The 24,598-nt window shown below is 34.7% G+C and overlaps 1 protein-coding gene across 5 annotated transcripts in view; it reads left to right on the top strand.

Moving 5' to 3' along the window:
* The first annotated feature begins 2,072 nt into the window (after window positions 1-2,072).
* LOC149554228 (serine carboxypeptidase-like 42) overlaps window positions 2,073-24,598 on the top strand; it is a 54,766-nt gene continuing 32,240 nt past the window's right edge. The window contains exons 1-2 of one of the 5 annotated variants that reach the window (XM_089789462.1): window positions 2,073-2,292; window positions 3,785-4,089. In XM_089789462.1, the coding sequence (XP_089645588.1) occupies window positions 3,840-4,089 (250 nt within the window). In that variant the 5' untranslated portion in view covers window positions 2,073-2,292; window positions 3,785-3,839. The other 4 variants (XM_089789465.1, XM_089789463.1, XM_089789464.1 and 1 more) reach the window with 4 other exon arrangements.

The following is a 24,598-nucleotide window of genomic DNA, read 5'->3' as shown; positions in this document are numbered from 1 at the left end:
AACCGTAACTCTAAGCCTATCACTAACCTTAACCTTACTCCTACCCCTACCTCTAACTGTAAATCTAACTCTACCATATCTACACTTTAACCCTAATCCTAACCCTAACTCTGACCTTGACCCTAACTCAAACCCTTACACTAACTTTGACCCTAATGCTACCTCTATATATAACACTATCTCTATATAAACATAACCCTAACAACAACCTTATGCCTAACCCTTTCTCTATCTCTAACCCTAACCCTAACCCTGATTGTAACCTTACCCCTACCTCTAATTGCAGCCTTGAATCTAACTCTACCATAATTGGACTTTAACCCTAACAATCATTTTAACTCCAACCCTAACCCTAACCATGACTATAACCCTACCCCTACCTCTAATTGTAGGCCTAAATCTAACTCTACCATAAATGGACTTTAACTCTAACCCTAACAATTATTTTAACCCTAAAGCTAACCCTAACTCTAACCCTTTCTATACACCTATCTCTAACCCTGACCCTAACTCTAATTCTAACCCTAACACTAACCCTAAACCTTACCCCAACCATACCCATAACTCTAACCCAAACTCTAACTCTAACTATAAATCTAACTCTACCATAATTAGACTCTAATCCTAACTGTATCCCTTACTTTAATCTTCACTAAAACCCTAACAATAACTCTATCCTTAACCCCAACTCAAAACTCTAACCCTAACCTTAACCCTTACTTTAATCTTCACTAAAATCCTAACCCTAACTCTAAACCTTTCTATACACCTATCTCTAACCCTGACCCTAACTCTAATTCTAACCCTAACACTAACCCTAAACCTTACCCCAACCATACCCATAACTCTAACCCTAACTCTAACTCTAACTATAAATCTAACTTTACCATAATTAGACTCCAATCCTAACTGTACCCCTTAGTTTACTCTTGACTAAAACCCTAACCCTAACTCTATCCTTAACCCAACTCAAAACTCTAACCCTAACCTTAACCCTTACTTTAATCTTCACTAAAATCCTAACCCTAACTCTAACCTCAACCCCGATTCAAAACTCTAACCCAAACCTTAACCCTTACTTAAATCTTCACTAAAAACCTAACCCTTATTTTAACTCTAATTCTAACTCTACCTCAACCCTAACTCTAATTCTAACCCTAAACCTAACAATAATACTAACCTAAACCCTAATTCTTACCATTGTCCTTTCCCTAACCCTAACACTAACACACTCTAATTCTAAACCTAACCCTAACTCTAACCCTAAGAATAGTTGTAATCCTAAAATAGCCCTTGCCCTAGCCCTAACCCTAACCCTAAGTCTATTTAAAATCCTAACCCTAACCCTAACTCTATTTAAAATCCTAACCCTAACCCTAACCCTAGCTCTATTTAAAATCCTAACCCTAACCCTAACGATAACCCTAACCCTAACCCTATATCTAACCCTAACCCTAACCCTAACTCTACTCTTCAATATAACAATTTACCTAACAATATCCTTAAAATTAAACTCAATTAAACTAATAAGGATTTTTTAAAAAATGTTCAATAATTTTATAATACTACTATTTTATAGTAAGTTTATACAACTATATTTAAAAAGAAATAAAAAAATCACTACTAACCTTATAAAAAATAGAAAAAGTTAAAATTACTTTTTTGGTTGCGCCGCGACTGCCACTAGCTATATATACCTCTATATATATTACGCCGAGAGTAATCGTTCTCGAGGCGCCTATTGGTGCAATGTTGTCCAGAAAATTGGACATTAAGTCAAGCAAGTGTAGGTATAAAGTAAACAATTTCTATCACAACCATTGGAACCCGTTCAAATGGTCCTCTCCCCTAGTGTTAAATTCAATTCTACCCTTCTTTATTTCATAACTTTTAATATATTATTTCACTATACCACTGCGCTTTCTCTTGATGCTTAATAATTAATAACTACCTGTCACAAAGCCACTGTACAGAGAAGCGTCCAAATATGTCAAACTCAAACCAGCTGTATTTTCGGCCACCGGCTCCACACAACCTCCGTGATAAAAACAAACTATAGAAAATGGAAATGCGCGTATTCTTTTCCCAGACCAATACATTTCAAATACATATCGCCGTTAGTTAAAATTGAAAATTATTTATATTTTTATTATAAATAATTTTTTTGAATTAACTATTAATTGATTGACCTCAGTTTTTTCACTATTATGTTCAGCTTGACTGAGTTCGAAATTCGGCACGAACATTGCACAACTTGCATTTCTGTATGCCTACGTATCTCCAAATTTACAGGTAAGTTATCTACAACCCTTCCATTTGCATTCTGCTCAAGCTGATTTGTCAGAAGTTTATTTGACGTTAATATATTTGTGTTCTGGTTTCTTCTCTACAAATTTGGGAACATGAAAGTAGCTTTACATTGCAGTATTTGACCACAATAACTTTGCGATGTTGCATCAACTCTTTTGTAAATCTGTTCTAAATTTTATTTTATTTCTGGATCTATAAAGAAACGGAATTCTGGTAAATCTGTGTTTAAGGAATGTAGTATAAATCTGATAAATTCACAGAACAGAAAATATAAAATTTATACTTTTCTTTTTATTTCTTTTCCAAAGATGATTTTAATCTGTTTTTCATTTTCTTGTTGTGGATGGCTTAAGATGGGACTCATAGTGATATTGCTATCAGATTTAATTGTGCAGCTTTTAAGTCAAGCTTCTTCATATATTAAACAATATATCTCTCTTCCAGCTATCTGATGTAGCTGTTATTCTTTGTTACTTTGTCTTGACTCAATATAAAAAGAAAAAACTACACAATTAAATCTTGATAGCAATATTACAGTTTGACAATGTCTCTCACTTATCAATAAGACTGATATTAAATATTGAATGAAATATATATACAATGAATATATTGCATAAATTTGAAATTTAGAATCTTATATCACACTTTAAAATATTAATAAGACAAATAGAAAAAACAATATACAACAAATCATGTAAAAACTAAACAGTATTAATCTATTAATCTAGTCTAAATAAAAATTGAAAAACTCAAAATAACATACATTATTAAGCAACGGAACTCTGGCAAATCTGTGTTTATAGAGAATAAATCTAATAAATTTACAAAGCACAAAATATACATAAAGATTATTTTAATCTTCCGTTCCGTTTATTTTCCTGTACAGAATGGATTAAGATGGAGTGATATGAAATGTTGAAAGAAACGTATATCCAATGAATATATCACATAAATGTGGACGAGGGAATATCGTATTGTGCTGTAGAAGATTAATAAGATAAATTAAAAACACAATAGACAACGAATCATATGAATGGTAAAGAGCACTAATCTAAGCTAAATAATAATTAGATAACTTAAAAAATCTAAAATAAAATAAAGCATACCTAAGTCTTCTGACATGAAGATATTTTTTTGACTATTCCATTTATGCTAAACAGTAGTAATAAAAGCTTTAAAAAAAATAAAAATTTAAAAACTAAAATAAGCTAATCCCTAAATTCTCTGATGGGAAGATTTTTTTTTAACTAATCCCTTTCAATCATCTTGTTCAAAATAAAGTCTAGATACCCCCGGCTACACTCCTAAAATCACTCCAGTGCTCCGAGTCCCTCATTAAAGTTTGGGTAAAACGGAATATTTTTTGGATTTGATTAATTTGTATTGATTTCGTCTTATTAGGACTGTGCAGAAGTGCGATTTACCTTTAAAAGGGGATACCTGCCATTTACTGACTAACGCGGTCATTTGACAGAAACAGATAGGAATCTGTTCCAAAGAAGTTAATTCGCTGCGAAACAGAGGTTTGAATGGTGCCTGACAAAATGCGGTTACGGCTCTGTTTTCTGCTGCAAATTTTATTCATCACGGCCGTGAAAATTAAAGCGGGACCGCCGGAGGATTTAATCGACAGACTTCCGGGACAGCCAGATGTAAATTTCAAGCAATACGGCGGATATGTTACAGTGGACGAGAAGGCAGGACGAGCTTTGTTTTATTATTTTGTAGAAGCGGAAAATGATAGTCAATCAACACCGCTTACCTTGTGGCTCAATGGAGGTATGTACCAGGCTCAGGCTCTCCAATGTTAAATTCCTTTCAAAAGTTCAGATTGCGTTTTAAGATCTTTCGATTTAATGGAATTTGCTCAAATTCTGTCCAATCTCTTCAGATCAGTTTTGTGCGGCTGAAATCAATTTGAGATGACTTGGCATGAGGATTCTTTTGATTGAAATTTTTGAGATTCAGTTATTTTCTTTTTAGGGCTGCATAGCATTTAATTTCATTCTAGTAAATTTTTTTTTTTGGATTTATTATGAGGCATATTTTTCCTAAAATTGTTTTCAAAAGAAATTTGGTATTTAAAATAGAATTTTATAAAAAAATTAAAATAGTTATTTTGAGGAATATTGATATTTTTGTTGAAATAACTGATTATAATATATTTGGTGTATATTTTATTAGATTATAATATGTTAAATGTATTTTTTACCAGAAGTTTCTTTGACCAAGATTATTTGTGTAACAATTTTTCTTTAATATCTTTTTAGAAAATATTGTGTTGTTATCATTAGTGGAACCTATTCTACCAAACCTACTTATACTAGAAATTTCCTTTTTCATTTGTTTTTCCTACAAAGTAGGAATTAGGTAGCCTACCCCCACTTTAAATTGTGCTTGCAAGTAAGCTTTGTGTCATGCCCTTTGCCATTAGATATACATTTCATGTACATCACTACTTATCATTAGGGTGATCTATTCCATGGAAATTAAAACACAAAATTTATCTTTTTCTTATGTTGCAAATGGTTTTGGGATTTCATTCATTGAAAGACATCCTAATCCTTACTATTTCTTGGGATTTGTACCTAAGTAGATGGTACCATATTCTATCATTCTTACAATTGAACTATATTTTAATTGTTAGAAAATACATTTATCAATGAAATAAATTCTTTTATTTATATATGAGTGTTCTAGATAGCTCAAAATTTAGTGTATACTAAATTTACATTAAATATTTTTTAAATATTAGCTTTCATTATGAAGAAAACTAATCACTTTCATTACAATAATTTATCTAATACAATAATTAATGAGTTATAAAAATCTACAATTTAGATTTGAGACTAGTCAATAATATTAAGTATCTAGCTAAGTTTAATTAACTCCTTTACTCGTGCTCTACCCACTTCAAAATTAAGGGAAGTAATTGTCTCTTTACCTTATTTTTCTTTTTATGAATCTTAGGAGATAGTAACCCTCCTCTAGATACATTCTTATTTATATTTTTTCACTTGATAGATCTTGGTGTAGTTATATCCTTGAAAGACACACTTTTCTTCATTTTCTTCTTTCTTTTAATGAACTTTTCTTCCATGGCTTCTACTTTATTATTAGTCATTATTCATTTATGCACATTGTGACTAGATATGAGCAATACCTACCAATTCTTGTGGTCATTATCTTTTGCCCTATTTTGTCACATTTAAGAAAAACTCCTTCCACACCTTCATTTTCAACTCTTTTTCCACTACTTTTTTTTTGGTAAAGTTTCATTATCAAACTAGAATGAATCTCTTCTCACTCAATTTTTTAGATTTCTATTATCTGTTGAGGTTTATGTATCAATTTTCTTTATTCATCATGCAACAAGATTGAAAGGTAATTCTAAAATCTAATTAAATTGTTGAATCATTATTTTCCAACAATTCACTTTAGTTTTGATCTAATAATACTTACCATGTTGCTCTATGCTTCATTTAGATAAGAAGTTTCATTACAATTAAATACATTATCTTGTCAGAACATTTACAATCTACAAATTATTTACATCATTGTCACTTGTAACTATCCCATCATATATTTAGAACATCATACAAAGTACTTTTAATTAAAAAACTAAAAATCATCTTAATAAGAAATGCTAAGCATATGCAAGCATATTGTGATCATTCTACGAAACTCCTCAATATCTCGCATAGATGAATTCTTGACTTAATAGATGCTCAACCGTTCTAGAAACCAAGGTGCTAATGATAGTGAATAAATTTCCAAAATCTATGAGTTTAATTTGAAGTGGTGTTTATAGATATCAATGTATGAGTATTTTTTCCATCAACCTTTCATATCACACTCTATGATCTATCGTCAAAGATTAAAAAAAGAGATATATAATCAAAAACATTGATTACAAAAATACTTACAAACATCATCATTTCAGGCCATTATTTCCATTAAGAACTTGTTTCTTAATTAATAAATATTAGATATTTAGACATATCAAAGTGATCTTGTGTAAACAATATTTTACTTTTAGTACTATCAACATGTTTCTTGAATTTTCCTCCCTCTTGACCTCACGATCTCTACCCGCCGAAAGTGCCGCTAGTTACGTAGGGTCACTTTCCCGTGAGGGCCATAAAGCTTTAGCGTGGGTGGACGCAAACAGCATGTTTTTTGTCCCATCCGGAGAGAGAGAAAAATCATGTGAACAGCCACCGCCGAGGCACGCGGGTGTGGGAAGAACAACGATGACATGGCCCCGAGTGTATACGATTGAATAGAAATGGTGTGGCCCCGCTTCATGTCATGACAGAGAGCATTAACTTGCAATCAAACTAATTGGATCCTTTCAAAGCGGATGGTGAGACATTTAGGAGAGTAAATTTGACCAATCACTATTATCTTTAATATAAGGACCTGCACCTCATGTACCCCACTTAAAGGTTGAGCCCCCACTTGACATATACCTTTTAAAATATATGTCACTCTGGTGACTATGAGCTTGAGACCGCATTGTATGAGAGTAGCCGAGTGAGGTACATTGACGGAGAGATTGGTTAATAATCCCTCCAAAGTTGCTTTATAGGATTTTGCCACCGACTTTCTATAGGTGTATATTACTTTGTATGCGGTCTCAAATCCACTCAAATAACATGTTTCAACAATCAATCTTTCCTTCTTTAGGGCCCTACTTTCTTAGTAGTCCTTCCTAGATTGTTGGCCCTTATTAACTCTAACTTCCACAAATGTCTTGCTAATCAAAGGAGTGCTCCATACAATCTTTTGGGAGTTATTACAAATTCTCAATTCTCAATTCTTAGCTCACACAAAAATCTTGTCAAATCTACAAAAGATTATAGACCTAATAGGCCTAATTAGGTCACATTAATGAAGCAAGTACAAAAAATTGATTGATATTGACAACCTAATGATTTTATCAGTTAGGGCATCTCAAAATATGACTAAATCTCAAGTCTCAACCTCTGATTTGCTACTACGTGCAAGATACAAGGATTTCTTTGACTGTATTCTTGAAAAATAAGAATAGTAAGCCACTTAGGACTCTCTGTTAAAAATCTGATTTTAAGGATATACAAAAATGTATACCAAAATCTTCAAATAGACTCTTAGAGCTAACAAAACCCAAAGGACCATTGAGAATGGCTAGTGGTAAGGTGAGTATCAAACCCTTGATTTACACTCAATTTCAAACCTCCTGTCAAAGATTTTCACTTTTTCCCCACATCTTGTCATTTCAAAACCCCAAACCTGATTCATTTGAAAGCCAACTCAATCCCCTAAGCATGCATGGAGGTTTTGGACCTTACCACATCCATACAAGTGCGTTGTTAGTCTGTGTTCAACAATTTTCATCAAAAAATCAAATTTTCTTAAGTTCTTTCTATATCAACCGATCCAAAACTTATTCAAATCTTCTTGATAGTTGTTCACACAAAGTTTTTAGATCTATTTATTTATGATTTGATGCTTTGTATTTCTGGTAAGGTGCCAAGTCTATTCATCTCCCACTATGTGATGCAGCACAGGGCAGGAGAATCCCCAAAGGAGATGTCCTAGCCCCTAGCAAATAACCACATAGCGAAATATACAATAACAAGAAGCAACAATGCAAGATATGATACCAAATTACAATAATTTTTTCATAAAATATAATTGATTACATGCAATATGCCCGGCTACAAGGCCTTCTGGGTCAGGGCCAAATGCAAACAATAATTACAAAATTAGTTCCGCAAGATCCAACAAGATCCAACTTACAAAACCAATCCTAGCTAGCCTAGATCTATAACATAACAACAATCTGGAAGAAACCACCAAGGAAGTGCTCGCAAGCCCACCAAGCAATCTCCTTGTTTTCCAAGTCACAACCACTAGCTTTGCTCCAACTTTATCCAAGATCCAAGTCTAAATTGCCTAACATTCGATGCTCTGTCCACACACTCACAACTCCATTATAATATTGTTGTAAACAACCTCACATTCGACGCTCTATCCACAGAATCAGGAAAAACTCCCTCTTCAGTTGCTCCCACACTCACTCCTCCTCTAAATGAATCATCCCATAATGAATGAATGACTAAAAGACTTCACCATGACCCCTACTTATACCAATCTAAGCTACAAGTGAGCCCAAAATGCCAAAGACTAACATTAAATGCTTGAAGAGTCACAAGTCAGCCTTCAACAATAATTAAATGTCCAAAAATTGATACCCGAGAAAAATCATGATATCTCCTAGCTCTAATTGAATTAGAACTCACGCCTTGAACTAAAGGTAGAACTTTAGGTCCTCTACAACCCCTTAAGGGCACAAAGACTGATTCACCAAGGATAAGTGTGCATCCATCCTGAAAGTCAAGCACAAAAAACTATCACAAAGAACTGCTAGAAATTGATACTCAGAGAGAATTGTCGTATCTTCCAACTTATGAGGAATTAGAACTTGCACCTTTAATCGAAGCTATTACTCTAGGCCCTCTTAAATATTTGAAAAGTGCATCCTCTTATTCATTGTGGAAAAGTAGTTACACATCCTGTAACAAACACCCAAAAATCAAAAAGTACAGTTCCAATCGCAAGGTACAAATAGCTCAAACTTCAACACAATTCATCCAATCTCTATGAAATTATGAGGAAAGGTTCCCCAATATTTCTCCAACACATCCCTAACCATGAAAAGCATAACTCCACCAAAATCCAAGCTTGATGCTCCTACATCAGACTCCCCAAGTAAATAGAAAAGTATGTCCCATACTTTGATGCCCAAAGAAAGATCAACAACCAACTTCATTTTTACCAAAGGCTTCCACTTCATCAAAGTCAATAGAAAAAATGTAAAAATCCACCATCTATGCTTCATCCACTAAAACATCAGAATCAAATACATATTAGCAACCCAATCAACATGCTCACACCCAAGAACAAACAGAACATAATGCTTCATCAACAAATCCTCGTCTACACTAGCAACTAGTGAATCCACACTAGCAACAACAAACTACATATCAGTAGCAATATGTAAATCTCCATCAACATATTCCAAACTCACAACAACAACAATCTCATTGCTCACAATAAGATGCTCTGCAGGATACAACTCATCACCAACAACAACCAAATCATCGATGACCAAGTGTTCGGCAATTTCCATGTTAGACTTAGCCAACCAATCATGAAAACCAATGTCTATCCTAGCATCAACAAAGTTAGGAATGTCTTCAGCAACAACCTCCAATTTCTCTACAAGTTTTGTATCAGACTCCACAATCTAATAAAAAAAACCAACCTTTTCCACGTTGACCTTGCTATGCCATCTTCTCTCACGAACAAGTCTCTTAACTGGTGCCTTACTCATCCAATACTTTTCTCAATCATCTGAAGTGGACTCAAACTAAGCAACCACCTTCTTAGTTTGATCATCCAAACTAGATTTTACCTAAGCAGACATCTTAGAAAAAATTCCTCTCCACCACATCATGGAGATTCACAATCATCTTAGGGTCCAATCCTCTTGGAGCCATCTCCTAAGATCTTCATAAATCCTTTGCAACAAATCCTTCCCCTGCTCCTTGTGACAAAACTAAATTGTTTGAAAGTTAGATTGCAACCTACCACCTTGCATGTACAATGAAAAACCACATTACAAGTCCAGGACCACAGATCTGCAATCCACAAACTCCCTATTATCATGCATCAACAAGATCAAATTTCGATCTTTGCATCCATTGATCCATCTTCAAGCCTTCTACAATTGCAAGTCAAAAGCATGATCTACGACCTTGCAACCAAGAGATCTAAGGCTCCAAAAAGAAAATCCACTAACAAATTACCAAGATCAACTCAGATCTACTTCTCCAATTCAAGTCCTAGTGAAAACTACCTCAGCTTCGACAATCTATCTACACACTCAGGAACAACCTTTGCTCTGTTACCATCTGATGTAGCATAGGGTAGGATAATCCACAAAGGAGATTTCCTAACTCCCAACAAATAACCACACAACAAAAGATACAATAACAAGAAGCAACAATTCAAGATCTAATACCAAATTACAATAATTTGTTCATAAAATATAACTGATTACATGCAATATGCCCGACTGTAAGGCCTTCTAGGTTAGGGTTAAGTATAAATAGAAATTATAAAATCAGTTCCACAAGATCCAACTTAAAAAACCAATCCTAGCTAGCCTAGATCTATAACATAACAACAATCTAGAAGAAGCCACCAAGGAAGTGCTCGCATGCCCACCAAGAAATCTCCTTGTTTTCCAAGCCATAGCCACTAGCTCTACTCCAACTTTATTCAAGATCCAAGTGTAAACTACCTCACATTTGACACTTTATCCACACACTCACAACTACATTATAATACTATTGTAAACTACCACACATTCGACGCTCTGTCCATAGACTCAGGAAAAACTCCCTCTTCAGCTGCTCCCACACTCACTCCTCCTCCTCTGAATGAATCATCTCTTCATGAATGAATGACTAAAAGACTTCACCACAACCTCTACTTATATCAATCTAAGCCATAATTTGGCCCAGAATGCCAAAAATTAACATTAAATACTTGAAGAGCCACAAGTTGGCCTCCAACAACAATTAAATGTTCAGAAATCAATACTTGAGAAAAATCACGATATCTACTAGTTTAGATTGAATTATAACTCATGCTTCAAACTGAAGGTATAACTTTAGGTCCTCTACAACTCATTAAGGGCACAAAGGCTGATTCTCCAAGGATAAGTGGGCATCCATCCTGAAAGTCAAACACATAAAACTATTGTGCAGAACTGCCAAAAATTGATACTCCGGGAGAATCACCATATCTCCCAACTTATGAGGAAATAAAACTTGCACCTTTAACAAAAGATATAAGTATAGGCCTTATTCAATCCCTAAAAAGTGCATCCTCTCATTCATTGTTTAAAATTAGTTACATGTCCTACACCAGAAACCCATAAACCAAAAAATACAATTCTAGCAGCAAGGTACAAATAGCTCAAACTTCAACTCAATCCATCCAATCTCTATGAAATCATGAGAAAAGGTTCCCCAATGTGTCTCCAACACATCCCTAACCATTAAAAACATAACTCCACCAAAATCCAAGATTGATGCTCATGCATCATTATGTATATCAAAAGTTGATATTTTGTTGCTTTGCCCAAAATTGTCAAGTTGCACTTTGCAGCTTTGACAATATTTGATGCATACAAACAAAAGTGTCTCCCTATCATTATGGCCATCCTAAAAACATTGAAATCCTCTTTAAAATGAACTAATTACATTCTTATAGGCTAATTTAGTAATGTGGACATGATGGCTTATAAAGATGCCAAACATGCCAATGCCTTACAAAATAAGACTCAATAACCTATCCTATATGCATGGGCATGATATCGTCCATCTAATATGCATTATGGTCTTTCTACATATGGAAATGAAGTGACTAAGTAAACTCTTCATGTGGGTGCCCATGCACCATACACCTGAGAAAATTTATCTTAGGGCTACTTCAGATGAGCTCTTGTAGAGTGGTACCTTGGTTGTTGATGTCCTCCTCTTTTATCCATACAACATCCATATCTAAATAACTTGTAATTTTGACAAAATATTGTTTATACTCCTTTCCTCTTGTCTTCTTCACAACTTTGGTGTCAAGTATCCTCTCTAGTTTTGGTGCCTCCTTTAATGATAGAGCTTTGATGTCTTCCACATCTACATTTTTTCTTATATTTAGTTATTCATTATCTCCTTTGAATTGTGTGAGGATTTCTATGTTGAATATGTGAAAGATTCCAATCTTAGGTGGCCATTGAATCTCATAAGCATTAGGTTCCTATAAGATGAAAAATATGGATGAATAGGGTTTTAGAATAGTGCACATGAAAGAGACCCTAAACCCTTACCTTATAGGTACATATGAATTATATGATATGGAAAGTAAATATAGATGATTGATATTGAAATAAAGAAATAAAAGGTACTTACCTTTGAAAAAGAATCAGTTGAAAACCCTATCAAGCAATCTTAGAAATTGTTGATTTTTGAAAACTTAAACCAAAATTGCGAGATCTTCAAAACCGAGAAATATTTTTCTTTTTTGAGGTCAAGTCAACCTTGACGTAGGTAGAAAAAGTCTACTTCTTTGATGAAAATTTTGTTCATGTAACTTGGAAGCTTTCCATAAAGGGTATCCAAATCTGAACTTCAATTCGATGTTCCACACCTGTACATGCAAGAAAAAATGGTTATGTTTGTTAAATGGGGAGTTTGCCTTGATCAAACCCCAATTTGGAATTAATGTTTAAATTAAAATTGTAATATAGATAAACAAAGTAAATGGAATTATTCACCTTTCTTATGTTCTAACCCTTGTGGAGGATTCGAATCCTTGAATCCACAAGTCTGGATTCTCCAAATGAATGTAGATTAGGATGTAAGATGTCTCAAATGAATTGTCTTAGATCTTCAAGATCAATCTTGAATGGATCTTGGATTAGGAAGAGGCTTGAATGGAAATGGATGAATCTTCAACAAGAGGGCTCCATAGAGCTTGAATCCTTCAATGGCTACTAATGGATCTCCTTGATGAATTGAATTCTTGAACTCTTGAAGGCTTGAATGCTTGAGTGCTTGCTTGTACTTGAGAACTTGATCATGAAAGTGGATGCTTGACAATGGATCATGAGATATGTTCTTATCTTAGAGTAAATAAGAGGAGTCTTCTCTTTTATAGAGATCTAGGGCACAAACTACTAGAGTGGCCGACATATGATAAATAAATTCCCATCGGGTCCTTACCCCTAGAAATAGATCTAGATTAAATGCTATTTAAGAGTTTACCATTTCAGAGACCAAAACAATTGACCTAGAAGTAGCAAAACAATTCTTTTCGAAACTTGACATCCAAAAACCATAAAACCTTGAAATTTGGACCTTGGGTCAAGGTAGAGATCATCCTTGACCTAGGTTAGGGTCAAGGTTGACCTTGACCTAAAAGGGTGACCTTGACCCTAAGGTCACCAATCTCAAGATCTTAGTCCAGAATGCTAGAAAAAATGCAGAAAGAAAGTGGAAAAAGGGGCAAAATCAGGGGAAAAATCTAGATCTAAGCCAAGAACCCATTTAAGGTGCTCGATATGACCACCAAAAAATTTGATGTAGGAGCATCCAAGGTCGTTTCTATTTACCCTAGTAGTCTAATGTAGGAGCATACTGGCCATCGTGTTATCCTATCGATTCTATTGGTTGTTGCCAAGTTAGAACAATTGTCAAGTACCAGTAAATCTTTAGTGAGTGTCGAGTTGCAATATGTGCCAAGTTGTCCTTCATTTGCTGAGTTCTAGTAGGTGTCGAGCATTTAGTGAATGCTGAGCTTCCTAGTTGTTTCTAAGTTCTTAGTTGCTGCCAAGTGATCCTTTGGTTGTCAAATGATCCTTTGGTTGTTGACTTCTCCATGGTTGTCAAGTTCTCTCTGGATGCTAAGCTCATGTGGTTTTTGAGTGATCATTCGAGTGTCAAGTGCTAGTGTTTTCTGAAGTCTTTTTTTGCCAAGTAGTTTGTGTATGGTCCTTGTTTGGGCCGACCTTGCTTATATTTAATATTGGTATAGATAGTTAATATTTGTTGAGAGTTGACTTGTGGCTTGTTTATGCATTTAATGTAAGGGTTTATTAGTTGGTATTTGCATCAGGCTAACATATAGCCTTTCTATGTTCTAGAATCTTCTATAAGCCATTTTGATAAGTATTTAAAGGGGTCTTGGGTAGATTCTTCGGCATTATGATTCGATGATTGATTATTGTGAAAGCATGGAGATGTAGAATTTGGAAGTGTGGAGTCTTAGTCTAGAGTAGTTTGGAGATAGAAGTTTGTATTTGAGTCTGAGATTTGTTCTTCTTTAAAAGATGTATTCTTCTTTGTAATAGTCGTAACTTGGAAGGCCATACTACCAAGCATGTTGGATGTAATCTTCATAATTGGAAAATATGAAATCTCTTGTCTCTAGATCTGAATCTCATTCCTCTTGTTCATTTTCCATTGTGTGTTTGTTTGCTAGCTTATGGATCACCTCATTTTGGGGTACATCTAGATTAGCACTACATCAATTGGTATCAGAGCTCAGTTGTTCTTGAGTGTGCAAGTAGATTGCCGAAGTGTGAGGCAGTTTGTACCAGGACCTTGGTTGGGCAAAGTTTATCAGAGAAGGGTTTTGATTTTGGAAGTCCTAGCTTGTTGGTGAATTTGGCGCAGGCTGGTAGATCTGTGAATTTGGCCTATGCTTACAGATGACTTGCTGCTCGATCATTGTATGTGTAAAGATGGTCCAAGGAAGGAGAAATGTTAGTCTAGAATTATTGGACATGTTGAGCAAACTTAAAGCCAAAGTAGAAGCTATTGAGTTAGTGCAAGATTGTGGGAGACATCTTGATGATGTTGAGAGTAATGAATATAATTCTTTCTGGGATGATTTACATGAAAGAATTGATGATTTGGAAGAGTTTGATTTGAGTTGGGATTTAAGGATTAGAAAGAAGGTTTGTTGGCTGGTTAAAGAAATTATGAAGAGAAGAAGATAGATCATGGAAGTACATGATGATTTTTTTGAAATGGAGGGAGTATCTTTTGGTTTTCATGAGCAAATGGATAGATCTAACATGGAAATTGTAGAGCATCTTGTTGTCTGCAATGAGATTGCTAAAAAGAGATTTTCACTTATGTTGGTAAGGAATTGGATGTTGTTATATAGAATGATGTTAATGTTGGAATGGATGTGATTGAGGACTTACCTGTTGTTGATGTTGCTGATCTGGAGTTATATGTTCACTCTGTCATTGATCTGGATGTTGATTGTGATAAGAAGATGGATTTAGTTGCTGCTAATGTGGTTGAGGGTTTCAAAGATGTTATTGATGTGGATTTACATGGTAATGTTTTTGGTGATATGGATCTAAACTTATATGTTGCTGCTGAGATGCTGAAGGATACAGATGTTGTTACTAATGTGGATTTTGATGATATTGGTGTTCTATATGTTGCTGGAGGAATGAATATACATGTCTTTTTTGTTGTGGATTTATAGTTTGCTACTATTATGGATCTAAGTTCATATATTGTTGCTGATTAGGTTTGTGATCTAGATGTTATAACTGATATGGTTTTCATGTATGAGAATGATGTTTTGGATGATGGTGATGATGAGTTGAAAATGGAGCATTGTGATTTTTAGTTGAGTGAGTATATTGATTAGTTGGATGAGATTCTTATTTTTTAATGGGTGAAGCATAGATTGTTGATTTTTAGATTTGATCTCTTTTCTTTGATGGAGTGGAAACCTTTTGTGAAGATGAAGCTGAGTGTGAAATTTTCTTTTGGGAGAAAAATGTGGGACACATTTTTTTATTTACCTAGGAAGTCTGATGTAGGAGCATCTTGACCATTATGTTATCCTACTAATTATGTTGGTTGTTTTTGAGTTGCAACAATTTTCGAGTACCAATAAATCTCCAGCGAGTGCCAAGTTGGTCAGTTGCAGTGTTTGTTGAGTTGCAATATATGCCAAGTTATCCTTCATTTTTCAAGCTCTAGTGGGTGTCAAGCATTTAGTGGATGCCAAGCTTCCTAGTTGTTTCTAAGTTCTTAGTTGCTGCCAAGTGATCCTTTGGTTGCCAAATGATTCTTTGGTTGTCGAGTTCCTTGTGGTTGCTGAGTTATCTTTGGATGTTGAGCTCATGTGGTTTCCAAGAATTCATTCAAGTTTCAAGTGCCAGTGTTTTGTGAAGCCTTCATTTGCCAAATAGTTTGTGTTTAGTCCCTGTTTGGGCTGACCTTGCTTATATCTAATATTGGTATAGGTAGTTAATATTTGTTGAGAGCCAATTTGTGGCTTGGTTATGCATTTAATGTAAGGGTTTATTAGTTGGTATTTGCATCAAGTTGACTTGTGGCCTTTCTATGTTCTAGAATCTTCTATAAGCCATTTTGGCAAGTATTTAAAGGGGTTTTGGGTAGAGTCTTAGGCATTATGATTTGATGATGGATTATTGTTAAAGCATGGAGATGTAGAATTTGGAAGTGTGGAGTCTTAGTCTAGAGTAGTTTGGAGATAGAAGTTTGTATTTGAGTCTGAGATCTGTTCTTCTTTGAAAGATGTATTCTTCTTTGTAATGGTCGTAACCCGAAAGATCATATAGCCAGTCATGTTGGATGTAATCTTCTTAATTGGAATATATGAAATCTCTTGTTTCTAGATCTAAATATTGTCCCTCTTGTTCATTTTCCATTGTGTATTTATTTACTGGCTTCTAGATCACCTCATTTTGAGGTACATTTGGATTAGCACTGCATCAGACTTACTTGGAGGGCTAAACACTCTTAACATGGAAGTGCTTCCATTTTAAGATGATACATTAAGCCCCCACTTTAGCAAGAGTATGGACTCCATGCAAACTCTTGGTAATAGAGATCATAATGTAAATATAACATTATTAAAATGAAAGGGACAAAGAGATCCTCAAGGTCCCAGGGACTCAAGTCTTTGTCAACTCCAAGATTACAATAAGAGAGACATCACTAAAAAATAGAGAAAAGAGGGAGACAGGAGTGGCTAGCTTGCTTAGTAAGATGTGTGCATCTCAAATTAACAAAGGTAGGGAACACCTTTATCAAGATATCATACAATTCAAAATTAGTGGAATATTTGGAGGGGGAAAATAATCAAGAACACAAGGAATTGGATAATTTAAGAAACCAACTTGATCAATTATCATGTACAATTACCTTATTCAGTGAGGAGGTAAAGAAAAATTTGAACAAGATAAGACAACTACAAGAAAAATAGAATAGTAGAATGATGAATATACAAAGTGCAAGCACTTCTAAACCCTATCATGTAGCCTATGTTGAGAAACTTAAGAACAATAGAAGAAGAAGAATTGACACTACCAAGTGTAGAGTTAATTGAATCATTAGATGAATTAGGAACCAAGATGAAAGAACAAGTTATTGCATTAAATCATATAAACAAGACTTGGGAGACATCTCTAAAGTAGAAAAAAAAGATAGTTACAAGGTTATCTTTGAAAGATTGTCTTAGAGCACTTTCAGTTCCCCTATATTTTTCAAATTTATAGGATTAGGGTTGAGACAATGTGATGTCATGTCTATGTCTAGATTGTCCTTAAGGAACTTCTCTTCTCATCTATCCCTTTGTGTGCATTGAAAATAAATCTAATGCATTTGTTCATATTAGGTGATTAGGAAAAGGAGGATAAGTATATGCATTTCCTAGATGATGGGAAAGTTGTTGCAAAACCCTAATGCTTTTATCAAGTGTTCATGGTGAAGACATGATGCATTTGAAAAGAAGATCACACTTATATTCAAAGAAAAGGGCAACAAAGAACATTGAGATCAAGGCTAGAGGATATGATGTAGATCATGAAAAATAGGTTAGAAAGAAAAGCATTCAAATTTGATGTAGAGGAAGAGCTCAAATATCCAACAATGGCAAAGAACCTAGTCAAAAGTGGTAAGAACGAAGATGGAAATCATCAACAGTGTAGAATGCGTCATAATCTACACATTATAGGTTGAAAAATCAATTTCCCTTAGAGATGGATTCCTAACCATTAGATGGGAATCAAATCAATGAATGGTGTTTTAATATGGAATGACAAGTGTCCTTAAGTATTTTGAGTTGCAAAGAAGTGAGAGATAACCACAATTGTTAAGGTCTGAGCAATCACACCATTGCAAGGAGTTAAGGCTGACTTCTAGTTAAGGTGGTGAATCAGTTAAAGTTCTTCATCACATCATCACTAGTAGTTAAGAGAAACCTGAGGTTAGGGTTGCGAAGCATTCAAAGCTAAAGATCACATGATCATGACTTAGTTCTAGCCTAAAGAAATTCAAGTTGCAATGGTGCAAAGGGTTAACATGATGGTTAAAGTTTAAGTCATCACAACATCACAAGAAATTAAATTTAATCTTGAGTTAAGGTGGAGAAGCTATGAAAAGTAACTCGGGGTAGTCAAGTTTAAATCCATCGCTACTTCATAGGTAGTTAAAGTTAACCTAAGGTTAGAATTGTGAAGGAGAGATAGCCATGATCGCATCCTTGCAAGGCGAAAGCTATGGTTAAAATTTAGGGATGTAAGGTTGTGATGGAATGAAATAGTTATTTCTAAATGGTTATTCATAGCTTTATAGGATTAAGAGATGAGTTAAGATTTCATGTTGCGAGGAAGTGATGAGTTGACACCTGTCCCTATAGGCCACTCTTTGTTTTCCAAGCAATGTCAAACAATTCATTTTCCTAGTCATCAACTCTTAAAAGATCAATGCTTGTCACTTTCTCTCTTTATAAAGTTGTAGGAGAAATAATCAAAGTGAGAATATGAGCATTTGACGCATGGAGATGGTGGGACCAGACTCAGTTGTGGGCCACGAAAAGTAATGTGTCAAAATAAGTTTTCTCGATGGCAAGATCAAGTTGGTTGGAGTTTCTGACGATTATAAAAGATCTTTTTTAGTGTAAATAATTAATTATTATCACACTTTACTTAAGTTTACTTAGGTTAACACATTAACATATTAGTTATCATATAGACACTTAGGAGTTTGCATATTCATTTGAGTTGTCATGTAGACAACATAGTTGTTTGCACTCCAATTGAGCACATATTGTCTACTACATCTCTTTATGAGATACACCTTGGTATTCTTAACCTCTCATTGTTGCATGTACATTCATGCACAATGGAGGATACTCCACTCTTGGTGGACATGTGCTTAGTTGTAATGTTTATCTCTTTGCTGACTCCTAGTCATTCTAGATGCCTTTATATACAAGAACTTCTAGTGTGTATCCAATCATCTGATATCCATTCTCATTTGATGATATCTTGTCTCCCTTATGATATCTCTTAAGCTTCTAGATCTTGGCATTTCATTCTTGCCTCAGGAAATTTTTTACATGGTATTAGAGCTATACCAAATTCTTACAATCTTCACTTTATGGAAGCCATTGATCAAAAGAAGACAACATCTATCACTTTCTCACTTTTTGAACATGTATGAAGAATAACGAAAGAAAGAATGCAAGCATTGAGCATGTGTCTTAGTGAGCCCATAATCAATGGTCTCTAGGGACAAAGTAGAGAAAGACATCACACAAAAGGGTTTAAGCCCGAAAACAAATTAAAAAGTGCCATGTATCAGGAGAAGGTAAAGGCTTTTTCTTTGTCAACATGTGAAGACTTAATCACGACTTTCCATCAAGAAATAAGGAGAGATATATCGATGATGGTTGCTTAAACTTGGGTGTCTGTTAAAATATGAAGATGCAATTAATTGTATAGAAAGAAGATTGAACATTTTTTAGGGCAATCCAAGGATCACAAAGGCCATGGGTGGTGTCGGGTGTCAATGAGGAAGGGAAACTTCGAATATCATGCTAGAAATACATATGAAACTTCATTATCAGCCTTATCTTTACAGTTTCTTCTCCTCTATCTGATGTATGATTATCCAATAGATGACTATTGATTTCTAAGTGATTCAAGTGCTCTATTAATATAACTAGCGAATCTATAACCAGCCAAGAATCCTAAGAGGGAGCCTATATATGTAACTTTCTAAGTTAATAGAAAGGATTGATAAAATTAGCTGTGGGAAAACCAATATAACTGGGACTACTTTGTGAGACTCTAAGTCCTTTTCTAGTTTTTTTGTTCATTTAGTTTTAGTATAGTGCATGGAATGAATGTGCTATTGTTGAAAATTGAATGAATGTAAATGAACTTGGTTTTGTTTACTTCATTTAGTTGATTGTATTTCTTACTCTCTTTAGCATAAGCATCTCTTTGTTCTCTATGCTATGTGTCATAGTTTACATGTTTAGTATAGTTTGTTGCCTAAGGAATCCAAAAACTAGTGTGTGGACTAGCTAAAAAATAGACAATCCAAGTATTGTCAAAACATCATCTAATTGGGTAATGTAAGTATTATTTATTTCACTATCTCTTCCTTTCTTCCTACTATCATAGTTGATTATGGATGTTTCCATGAATTACATTTAAGTTAGAATAGATTGCATGTTGTGAGTTAGTCCCCTTTTTATTTTCCTAAGTTTTTTAATGTGTTGAGCAACTTGGTATTTGCCTCTTCTTCTCCCTAGTTAAGAGCATACCCCCCAAAATCCAAAAAAAAAAATTCATTGCATATCTTGCATTCATAAGGGAGTTGTAACTTTCAATTTAGGGGTCTTTGATAGATAACTACACTGACCCATTCTATTGCTAACTTCATTATTTTACATAGACCATTGGGCTATCGGTATAAACCAAATCATTAAGGAAGACAAACTATTAAGCAATAGTTTTTGGCGACTTTTCTTTGAATTTGAATCAAATTCTAGTGCTTGGGTTTGTATTCTCAGAAATCAATAGGTTCCCCCCCTGGGATGGAGGATAACAACTCTGTATGAAGGACCTACTTTCTTTGGTCTAGGAAGGTCCAGTGTAACTCAATGGCCATGTGAAATTCAAAAACAAGGAGAAGGCCAAAGCCTAAACCCACTTTCCAAGAAATCAATGAGACTACTAAAAAGTTGCTACAAGATCTTGTACTTTTATATAAAGTGAGCATCTCCCATGTCATCCAAGAGAATATTAGCATTAAAGAGGATCATGTTTCTACATTTCTGTGGGAATGTGTGTGCATCAAATTATATAAGCTAAAAGACACGCAAAGAGAAGAGCTGAGGTTGAAGTAAGAAAGGTTGAAGCTCATTCCTACTCTTGAAGAATACATCATAGATGGCAAAGTGCTTCATGATATTTTTGATCAGTATAAAGAAAGCATCTCCTATGCAGTCTAAGAAAACATCAACATAGAAGATGATCATATGTCAAAGATGTTTTAGAATCACATCTATACTCATTTTTGTAGACTCAAGGACTTGCAAGAAGCTGAAAGCAAGATTCTAAATCAAGTGTAGATAGTTGAACATAAAGAGCCCTTAGTGAAGTCACCTAACTCTATTCCTTATGATTTCTAAATGTTTGAAGAGCAGGTAAATATTCTTGATGTTTTAGAAAGAGTTAATAAGCCTTCATTAGATACATAGGTTGAAGCAAATCTCAAATCAAAGGTGGATGATTATCATCCTATTTTGAAGCATCCATTCAATGATGAGAAACCAAGAGGTGATACTTCAACATCATCCTAAGAGATATGCAAGGAGAAATCCATGAAGAAACCCTACCGGTATGAAGAAGAGTTTCAAGAAGACAAGGTAATATTGTTCACTGGTAATGAATCCTCTCCCAAGAAAGATTTGACTAAAGAAGGAAGTTTTCTTGTCAACTGTCAGCCCTTGGCCTCTTTTGAATCAACAATAGATATAAGTCCTCTTTCCAAAGAGAAAGAGGTTGTATGTTAGTCCTTCCCATCCCTCAAAACAAAAGAATCACTTGATGGCCCAAGTCTAAAAACAAATCAAGTTAAAGAAGGGCCATTAATGGTTGAGTTATCTCCCTTTTCTCCTGTGTTTATTCTTGTTGTTTTAATTCTTGAAGATAACAAGGATGCATTGGATGGTAGGGAGAATGGAGATTATTGCATAGCTGAGGGATATCTTATTCTTGAATGTAATGAAGAAAAATTTGTGTAGGAGAAACCTTTCTTTACCCTGGTTGATGAAGCCCAGTTATGTGAGAGTATAATTGAAGGCCTTGGTGCTAATCACCTTACTCTTAATAAGGAGGTGTGTGATCATCTTCCTCTCCTAGAAGATTATCAAAAGGAGATTGCAAAAGGACTTGAGGAGGATAAAGTAATATATAATGAAGCATGGTTTTTTGGATCTGAGTGGGCATCTAGTCAAGTCCTACATACTACTTGGAGAGTTCAAATTATCATGATGCTGATACAAGTAGGAGTCCTTCTTAGAGAGAAAAACTAATTATGGAGGAAAGGATCCTACTTCTCTCAACCAGTCAATGGCTTCACATAAGTAACTTATGTTATTGGTTTTTAAGGTGGGATTCATTCCACCTTTGTATATAGTTAGTTTTAGTTGTGTATTTTCCTATTTTCTATTGTAGTTGTCTTCCCTTACTTTCCTACTTTCTGTGTGTTGGTTTTCCCTTTGTGCTAGATACCTTACTTCTCCACCACCCAATTACAAATACATTTCCCTATGTTTTTTAAGACTCTGTAACCCAATGGACTAAGGCATTGATCTTTTCTATTTGGTGTTTTTTTTAATAGAGGAACTAGGTAGTCTGTTGATGTGTGTGTGTTTTTGCTGAGTTCTTTGCAAAACCATGAGATATCTAGATCCTTGCTTAGGTAATCACATGCGTAAGTCCCCAATTTAGAGCCCACTATTAGAGCACTTTTAGTTTGCCTATAATTTCCAAATTTATAGGATTAGGGTTGATTCAATGTGATGTGATGTCTATGTCTAGATTTCCCTTAAGGACCTTCTCTTCTCATATATCCCTTTGTATGCACCTAGGTAGCCATTCAAAAGAAATCTAATGCATTTCTTCATATTAGGTGATTAGGAAAGAGAGGGTAAGTCTATGCATTTCCTAGATGAGAGGGAAGTTGTTCTGAAAACCTAATGCTTTGATCAAGTGTTCATGGTGAAGACAAGATGCATTCAAAAGAATATCACACTTATATTTAGAGAAAAAGGTAGAAGAGAACATCATGACCAAGGCTAGAGAATATGATGCAGATAATGGAAACAAGTTAGAAAGAAAAGCATTCAAATTTGATGCAGAGGAAGAGCTCAAATGCCTAGGAATGGAAAACACCCAAGTCAAAAGTGGCAAGAACGAATATTGATATTATCAATGACACCAAATGCATCATAATCTCTATGTCACTAGTTGAAAGGTTAATTCCCCTTAGAGATGGATTCCTAACCATTAGATGGGAATCAAATCAATAGATGGTGTTTTAAGATGGAATGCTAAGTGCCCTTAAGTCTTTTAAGTTGTAAAGAAGTTAGAGCTAACCACAAGAGTTAAGGCCTAAGAAATTACACCATTACAAGGAGTTATGGCTAACTTCTAGTTAAGGTGGTGAAGTAGCAAAAGTTCTTCATCACATTGTTGCTAGTAATTAAGAGTAACTTGAGATTAGGGTTGTGAAGAAGAAAAAGCTAAAGATCACATGATTGCGACTCAGTTCTAGCCTAAAGAAAGTGAAGTTGTGATGGTGTGAAGGGTTAACATGATTGTTAATGTTTAAGCCATCATGCCATCATAAGAAATTAAAGTTAATCTTGAGTTAAGGTGGTGAAGCTTTGAAAAGAAAATTAGGGAAGTCAAATGTAAAGCCATTGCTACTTCATAGGTAGTTAAAGTTAACTTGAGGTTAGAGTTGTGAAGAATAGATAGGCATGATCGCATCCTCACAAGGCTAAAGCTATGGTTAAAATTTAGGGATGCGAGGTTGTAATGGAATGAAACAATCAACTCTAAATGGTTATGTGTGACTTCAAAGAGTTAAGAGATGAGTTAAGATTTCATGTTGTGAGGAAGTAATGAGTTGACACATGTCCATGAAAGCCCTTATTTGGTTTCCAAGCAATGTCAAATGATGCATTTTCCTAGCCATTAGATCTTAAAAGATCAATGCCTGTCACTTTCTCGCTTTATAAAGTTGCATGAGAAACAACCAAAGTGAGAATGTGAGAATTCGATACATGGAGATGGTAGCCTAACCAAACTCATCTATGGGCCACAAAAAGGAATGTGTCAGAATAAGTTGTCCAGATGGCACACTCAGGTTGGTTAGAGTTTCTGACTATTATAAAAGATAGTCACTTTATGGAAGTCGTTGATCAAAAGAAGATCAATGCCTATCACTTTCTTTCTTTTCAAAGATGTATGAGGAATAACCAAAGCAAGAATGTGAGAATTGGACACATATCTTAGCAAGCCCATAATCAATGGTCCTCTACGACAAAGTAAAGGAAAGACATTGCACTAAAGGGTTTAAGCTCAAAAATAATTTAAAAAGTGTTACGTTTCAGGAAAAGGTAAAGGCATTTTATTTTTTAACGCATGAAGAATTAATCATGACTATCCATTAGACAATAAGGAAAGATATATTGATGATGGTAATTTAAACTTGGTTGTCTATTAGAATATGAAGATGTAATTGATGGTGGAGAAGGAAGATTGGTAATTTCTAAGGGTAATCTAAGGATTGCAAATGTCATGGGTAGT

This window comes from Cupressus sempervirens, chromosome 6, assembly GCF_028749045.1.
Source record: "Cupressus sempervirens isolate cs-2001-9-10 chromosome 6, ASM2874904v1, whole genome shotgun sequence".
In the NCBI taxonomy this organism is placed as follows: domain Eukaryota; kingdom Viridiplantae; phylum Streptophyta; class Pinopsida; order Cupressales; family Cupressaceae; genus Cupressus; species Cupressus sempervirens.
The sequence above is the reverse complement of the archived record's forward strand: the minus strand, read 5'-3'. Positions and strand labels throughout refer to the sequence as shown.